Source organism: Antrostomus carolinensis, unplaced genomic scaffold, assembly GCF_000700745.2.
Source record: "Antrostomus carolinensis isolate BGI_N321 unplaced genomic scaffold, ASM70074v2 scaffold48458, whole genome shotgun sequence".
Classification (NCBI taxonomy): Eukaryota; Metazoa; Chordata; class Aves; order Caprimulgiformes; family Caprimulgidae; genus Antrostomus; species Antrostomus carolinensis.
Window position 1 is genome coordinate 1 of NW_010331821.1, and position 8,117 is coordinate 8,117.

General features: G+C 41.5%; 1 protein-coding gene across 1 annotated transcript; it reads left to right on the forward strand.

The window, feature by feature from the left end:
* Window positions 1–2,527: 2,527 nt before the first annotated feature.
* LOC104529105 (serine/threonine-protein kinase PAK 2-like) lies at window positions 2,528–7,797 on the forward strand (the record flags this gene model as incomplete). The annotated part of the gene is made up of 6 exons (XM_010173306.1): window positions 2,528–2,638; window positions 4,184–4,284; window positions 4,868–5,018; window positions 5,930–5,961; window positions 6,312–6,419; window positions 7,665–7,797. Coding segments are annotated over 6 exons (636 nt in total), but the record flags the coding sequence as incomplete, so codon positions are not given.
* Between the last annotated feature and the right edge of the window lie 320 nt (window positions 7,798–8,117).

Here is an 8,117-nt window from a genome sequence, read left to right on the forward strand (position 1 = left end):
TCCTCCCCCTCCTCCTCTCTCCTCTGGCAACGAAGCTCTCACTTTGTCTGTCCTTTGTTTAAGCTGATGGTCATCTTTTATTAGGTCAATGGCCTCTCCTCCAGGTTCTCTCCACCTTCTTCTTTTCAGGACAGTCCTTCCCCTCACAACTATGGATTCACAGAGGCGTTTCTCTAGTGCTTGTTGGCTCAGCCTGGGCTGGGGGAGCCTTGGAGCCAGGGGAGCTTTTGCAAAGTTTCCCCTTCCCCCACTACCAAAAATTCCCCCCCCTCAACCCACCCCCCCCCCCCCCCAACCGAACACAGAAGCTTTACAGAAATATTAACTTCCTGCTTGGATTTTAAAAATATATTAAGACTATCTGCAAAATTATTTGTCAACCTGGGATGGGAAAAAATTTCTCCATCCAAAAAGTTAATAAATTACTACAAGAATGCTAAATTCTCCTTTTTGGGAAAATGAAGAGATGCCTTACCAGGAGATGTGCAAAGCTGCTGCAAACAGACCTGTTACTGGGTAGTGTTTGGCTGTATTCTGCAGATCTCTGTCCATATGATTTTGCAAGGTCTCTCTCGGCCAACTTCATTGTATCTATTGCCACAGCTCTGCCTACTCCACCAGGTCCTCTCTCCGGAGGTTTCTCTGGCTGAGGAGATGGTGCTGGGAATTTGATGGGCTTTGGGGGACTCCCTGCAGATGGTGAGGTTTAGCAAAAGCGGAGTTTCTGCTCCAAGTCTGAGCTAGTTCTGTGCTGAAATAATCACAAGAGTTTAAAGGGATTATTTAATGACCTAGTCATGGAGGTTTCTTCCCCCTAGTTCTGTTGTTTAGGATAAATGAAGTGATAGTCATCTCTTTTTACTAGAGTATACTTAATTGCCATGAATTTCCTGGGCTAGACTTCTGAAGTCAAATGAACCTGTGTGTGTTTTTGGAAAGCTTTAAAATAGTCCCCTAAACCAAGAAATGTTTGTCATCGAGCAGAACATAGTAACTGAGGTGCTGCGGAGAGGTGGGGGTGGGTCTGTTCAACCAAGGACCAAGTGACAGGACAAGAGGAAATGGCCTCAAGTTGCACCAAGGGCAGTTGAGATTGGATGTGAGGAAGAATTTCTTTGCAGAAAGGGTTCTGAGGCATTGGAAGGGGTTGCCCAGGGCAGTGGTGGAGTCCCCATCCCTGGAGGGATTGAAGAGTCGTGTAGACACAGTGCTGAGGGACATGGTTTAGTTGGGGACTTGTCAGTGTTGGGTTAATGATTGGACTGGATGATCTTAAAGGTTTTTTTCCAATCTAGGTGATTCTGTGAGATTCTGTGTGATCTGTGTTTCTTACCTGGAGGTTGGCTGGTGGGCAGCGAGGGATGCTTGAGGCTGGGTTTGTGATGCTGGAGGGTGTGTGAAGAACCTTCGGTGACACCTTGCTGAGTGCCCGTGGCTTCATTTGGGGAAGAGTCCAATTGTATTTGAGGCACATTTTTAATCAGACAGAGCAATTCTCCAGTTCACCGAATCCTGAAGGACCTGTGCCTTCCCCCTCCTGGGAACAGGGCGAGTATAAGCTCCTGTCTCTGCAGGACCAAGGGACCACATTTTAGATTCACTTGCTGTTTGAAATGAGTGTTGCCCTTTATTAAAGGGATTCCCATTTAAATACAGAACTGTTTTGCAAACATAAGCAGAGGTTGAAAAGCAGTGTGGCCTCACAGCGGCCTTGTTTGCGGAACCTCCAGTATGTCCTGCCAACACATGACTCACGGGACTTGTCTCTTGCCTGAAGCTCGCTGCTTGGTTTGTTTGAAGTGCTGCTCTGATCCGCTGTTCCTGTGGGCAGAGGAGTGATTTTTTTTTTTTTCAGTCTCCTTGCCTAGCCTACTAAGATGTATATTTTTGGAAGGAGAGGGTTTATTTGTGCAGCGCGTGCTGGAGGGTTTGAGCATCAACTTCTGTTCCCTACATGTCAAGTGCTCCTGAACAGGAACCTTCCTGAGGAATATGATTTTTTTTTCCCCCCTTTTATATAAACAACTACAAGAGATTGGGAAGAAACAGTACTTTCCTTAAAAGTTTTTACATAAGCAAGTTTCTCCTGTCCTGGGACTGAACGATGTTAACATTTGACAGTCCGTTTGCTTTTTGGCGCTGACCTGTCCAGCCATATTAAAGATATCCTGTTTATAATAGCCGTGTCTTTCCACTGCATTGTTCAGCTGGAGGCAGCCCACATGGCTTTTCGTTTGTAAGTATTGTCCTCAGTTCCCTGTCCTTCCTCTCCCGCCAGCGTGAGGGGATTTCAGATGGATCCTCTGGCTGTGAGCAGCACAATCTATGCTTGCCCCATGTTCAGTAACTTTTTACCATGTAGTAACAAAGAGGGTGCCCTTTTATCTGCTCTATTTCTGTACTGAAACTACATGACTTTTATTTTTAAGGTAAATTTAAAAACAAAGCAAAAATGTGGGTTTTTTACATACTTGGTTACCATGTTATGTTTGTTAGATTTCAGAATGGTGTGCTGCTTTCCTTTAAGGTTATGAGCACTATAGCATTCTTGCTGGCTTCACGGACGATATAATAAATGCAGCTGATTCATCTCTGCGAGCCCACAGGCGATCCCAGGATTACAGGTGCCGTTTTCATGGTATCAGGTTAGACCCGCTCCACAGCTCACTGCCTTTCAGCAGGGGACCGTGAGCTGAGGCCTTGAGCATCATCTTTCCACTTGGAGAGCAAACAGCGAGTACACTCCTCTGCTTTGGCAGGGAAAGAAAGCAGGGCTCGAGCTTTTTTGCAAGAGCAGGAAAACAGGTTCCTGAAACCTTCTGACTTAGCTCCAAACCTTTTCTGAGTAAAGGGAGCAGAATGGAGTATTTTATATTTAGTGTTAACTACAAATTGTCTTCCGTTTTAATTTATTTTCTCTTTGTCAGAAAAAAATTTAAAAAGCAAAAAACCCAAGCCCCAGCCGTTATAAAACGTCTTATAAATTTAATTGGATCTAGGTTGGATAGTGCACATGGTCCTTCTCATTATCTGTTCCTGCTTCTTGTACTTATTATAGAATCGTAGAATAAGGTTGGAAAAGACCTCCAAGATCATCATGCTTGCTTTCTCTTCCCCGCTTTTGATTGAAATTAGGTAATTGCTCTGAGGCTATAAACTCTTATCTTTGTCACAGGAAGCCCTAGCTTGCATTAATTACTTTGAATGGAAGCAGTAAGGCAACTGAGTTTTAACTGTTTAAGATGAACTTGAGGTTGAACTGAAGTTATCTACTGTGTTGTTCTTAATCCATATTAAAATGTCATTTTTTGCATTGTAAATGTTTCCTATGTTTAGATTTCATATACACTACAGAGCTCCTTGCACTCTGGGGCTCTTACTCTTATTTGCTTGCTACTATACTAGAAATTATTTGAATGGAATAAGTTGTCGATTCTTACATGAAGTCTATACCAGCTTGAAAATATCAAATCACTGGGCTGTGTATGTGAACACCTCCATCCAGGAAACAGAGTAATGGTCACATCCATCCTAGCTATTTTATTCATAGAATCATTGAATGTTGTGAGCTGGAAGGGACCCACAAGGATCATGGAGTCCAACTCCTGTCCCTGCACAGGACAACCCCAACATTCAGACCATGTGTCTGAGGGCCTTGGCCAAATGCTTCTGCAATCTTGTCAGGCTTGGTGCCATGACCACCTCCCTGGGGAGCCTGTCCCAGTGCTCCACCACCCTCTGCCTCAAGAACCTTTTTCTCATGGCCAACCTCAGCCTCCCCTGCCACATCTTCCTGCCATTTCCTCTGCTCCTGGCATTCGTTGGTGGCCAGAGAGAAGAGATCAGCACCTGCCCCTCCTCTTCCCCTTGGGAGGAAGTTCTAGACTGTGATGAGATCTCCTCTCAGTCTCCACTTCTCCAGGCTGAACAAACCAAGCGACTTCAGCCTCTACTCGTATGACTTCCCATCTAAACCCTTCCCCAATTTAGTGTCCCTCCTCTGGACACTCTCCAGCAGCTTTAGATCCTTTTTATCCTGTGGCACCCAAAACTGCCCCCAGTACTGGAGGTGAGGCCGCACCAGTGCAGAGCAGAGCGGGACAATCACCTCCCTCGGTTATATTAAATGGAGACAATAAGACTTTAAGTCTTTGTTCAGTAGATCTTTGAATCTCTTTTTCAGGAAGCAAGAAGAAGGAAAAGGAAAGGCCAGAAATCTCCCCGCCGTCAGATTTTGAGCATACCATCCACGTTGGATTTGATGCTGTTACTGGAGAGTTCACTGTGAGTCTGCCTGCCTTGGAAATTGCTTGGAAAACAGCTGTGGGTCTGCCTTGTAGTGAAGCCAATGTGGTGTTTTAGAATGAAGTGCGAGCTAATCTGATCATTTTTATCAAAGAAATAATTTTATTGTGAATTTGTACAGCACACAGAGTAGTGAAACTGTGACCTGTTAGTGCTTTTGCACTGTAAATGTCAGATCTGATGCTTCATGTCACCTGGGAGAGCCTTCCCTGAGAAACCCTCTTCAGTTTACTTTAATTAGTCGGTAACACTGGTTCTGTTGAGTGCTTTTGTATTCCCATTCTTCACATCTGGCTTAATACACCTGAAAGAGATGATGTCATGTAGGCAAAGGGGGCTAAAGCCCATGGATGCTTGAGATATTGAGCAGTCAGGAGGGATTTCAGCTGTGGCTTGATTTGTGTCACCTATGGACATATGGCTTCCCGTTAAAACCCCATCCTGCCTGTTCATGAGTTTAAGGCTGTACATGTTACGCTTTTTGAAGAGGAAAGAAATTTCTTCTGCTTTTAAAAAAATCTTTAAGTACTTGGAGGATGCTTAGAATAATCTCTTCTTTCAGGGAATGCCAGAGCAATGGGCTCGGTTGCTGCAGACCTCAAATATCACAAAGCTAGAACAGAAGAAAAATCCCCAGGCAGTACTAGATGTGCTGAAATTCTACGACTCCAAAGACACAGCAAAACAGAAGTATCTGAGTTTTTCTGCTCCAGGTGAGATCCAAGTGTGTGCAAGGCATATGGAATGGGAGTTGGGTATTTGGAACACAGTCTTCCTCAATTTCAGAATAATAAGTCAGATTAAAATGCTCAAAGATCAAGCTACTTTTCAATGAGGAACAAATATTCAAAGATGGATTTAAAACTTACTGGAAACTGGTGTTGTCCAGTTAATTTCCTGTTTTAAGTGGAGAAGGGAAGAAATGCAACGGGATAATTCAAAATAGCAGCCAAAATGAATGGGCTGTGCTTATGAAGCTGGGGCGCCGTGACTGTGATTAATTGATTTTGTGCTGGAGACCTTGCTCCTCCTGTCTGTGTCCAAAATAGCTATTTGTGAACTTGATTTTGCCATGTGGTGACATCAAAGATGCAAAATAAGTTGTGGCTTCTAGGTCAGGAGCTATGTGGTGGGACTGAGAGGATGACTGCCCTACAAACACATGCAGTTTTACCTAGTTTTCTTCCAAATTAGTTTTGAAAATAGCTTAGTGATAAGGCTTTGTAATATTCTCATCCTTGATTCAAGATACCACTAAAGGAACAGAAATATCCATTTGATCCTTATTTCACATCTCAGTAAGACAGAACCCATGAGTATGATGAACAGCGCTCAATTTGGAAAACTGGGTGTGGGTGAGGTGAAGAGCAAGTTGGGAAATGAGTGGGTTTGCCTACCCTTAGGGGAAGATTTTAGAAACTTCTTTCTAAAAGAATGAAACAAGCTTCTTTCTGCATGGTCTTACAGTGAAATACTGGTTTCTCTCATTTGTGACCATGAAATTTGGCTTTCTGAGAGATGGAAAAAAAAAATCTCCGAAACAGTCTGTGTTCTTTACTCTGTAAAGTTCACTTTTAATTATTTTTCTGATGATTTTATGTATTCTGCTATTTGTCCTATTTAGAAAAAGATGGTTTCCCTTCAGGAACACCGACGGTGAGTGTGTCTACTATTCTTTTTATATTCTTCAATGCATACAGGTTCAGGTCTTCTGTATTTGTTATATACTGAATCTTGCCATATAAAACAAAATTATATTTTTTTTGTGAAGTAAAAACATGAATTAGGGTGTCAACAGAGCATATTTGACTGAGCAATAGTATTTTAGTCTTGTAATGTAACAGGGCACTTAGACCACTCAACCGATTGTTTTCTTTTGACATCAAGAAGAATTCTTTTATCATCATGTGTGGGGGAAAAGGAAAAGCAAGTCTTTAAGATGTAGGGGAGTCTATTTTATTTGTTTATTTACTTTTTTTTTTTTTTTTAATTTGGTAAAAATGTAGACCAATGCCAAAGGTTCAGAGCCATCAACAGCTGCGGCAGATGATGATGAGGATGATGAAGAAGCTCCTCCTCCTGTTATTGCTCCACGGCCAGATCACACAAAATCGGTGAGCAGCTGTAAAATTTACAGTGCAGACCTGCATTTTACAGTATTGCAGAACTTCTACTTCTGTTTTCTAGCAAATTGTTTTATTTGCAAAATGAGCTGTTGTAAGTTTTTAGGGAAAAGTTCTGTTTTCTTTTTTTTGAGTTTGCTAAGAAAATGCCTAATTTCTGGATATCAGTTGGATCAGAAATCTTGAAGTTAATGCTTATTTGTTTGTTGGCTTATGTTAAAGATACCCAGCTGTGCTTATCCTACAGCCCAGCACGTGAGGAGGAGACTTGTTAGTCCTAAAAAAATACAGCTAGTTTCTGTAACTTTACACAGTCCAAGTGTAGTGCGTTTGATTTTCTTTACTTTATTTGATTGCAGTGGCATAGCCTCACCAAATATACTACCTAAACCCCAAACAATTAAAATTTAAAATTTGAAAGCTTAATTTCACTCACAAAGTCATCAGCATTACGTGAAAAGTTCAATGCTTAAGAAATTGTTTTGTTAATTTTTAGTGTAGTCATCCTGAACTACACCTTGTTAATAATGTCTCAGGGATCCCACTTATTCCTGCTTGTTCTTTTGACTGTGGTAGGTGTACATTTTGCCACTCTGCCCACTTATTTTTGCTTCAGGAGCACAAATGTGAATTGTGTATATTTGTCAAGTGATACTGCTTTATAGTTGCCCAGGCTGGGTGCGTAAACGTATCAAATGTGACAGGTCTGCAGCTTGGTATTTCGAGGGTAGCTGTGTATGTCTGTGAGGGGAGGAAATTAAGTAAAGCTCCAAGAAAATCCCCAAAATTGGGGATGCCTGGGAAATTTCAAGCATATCATGCTTCTTTTTGTGGTGAAGTGTGAATCTTTTGCTTTAGATCTCAGTTGACATCGCTATTAAATAGTGATTTCTGTTGTGTGAAACTTGGAAATTGCAGAAATGAAGTAAATAAATGAAAGGGCTTCTCCTGTTAACTAGTGTGGATTATAAAGAGTAAGACAGTAGAAAATTCACAAAAAAAAATCTGTCTGTCACCTAGCATTCACTCTGTTCAGGAGGAGCCTGGGTCTTTGTTTCAGAGGTCAGTGAGGTTGTCAGCATCTTGACTTAATGGACTCGAGTGTTTCTCAGGTCTAATTTCTGCCTCCAACTTATGTAAAATGGTGCTTAGGGATCTCTGAAGAACTGTGATTGTTTTCAACTGAAGGTCAATGATTGCAAAGAAAATACTCAGGTAAATGGTCTCTCCTAACAGATTTATACACGGTCTGTGATTGACCCCATCCCTGTACCAGCCGGTGACACTTCTGTTGACAGTGCGACAAAATCAGGTGATAAACAGAAAAAGAAGACCAAAATGTCAGATGAAGAGATCATGGAAAAACTACGTAGGTGTTTTTTATTTCAGATAAACAAAGGCTTTAGGACTAGGGGAGGAATATTAAGCTTTTGCCCTTATCCTTATTTTTGTGTAAGGGTCGTGTGAATACTGTGTTTGATCATTTTTGTGTCAGACAGTAGCTGAGAGCACTGCATTCAGAAGTTTTTTTTTTTTCATATTTTTATGCTTCAGAGCCCTATAGGGTAAAAAAAAAAAAAGGTAGATTTTTTTTTTAATTGAAGTTCAGTGGTAATAATGAATAATATGTATATTATAATACAACCATGTATAATACATGTATGATATGATATGATATGATATGATATG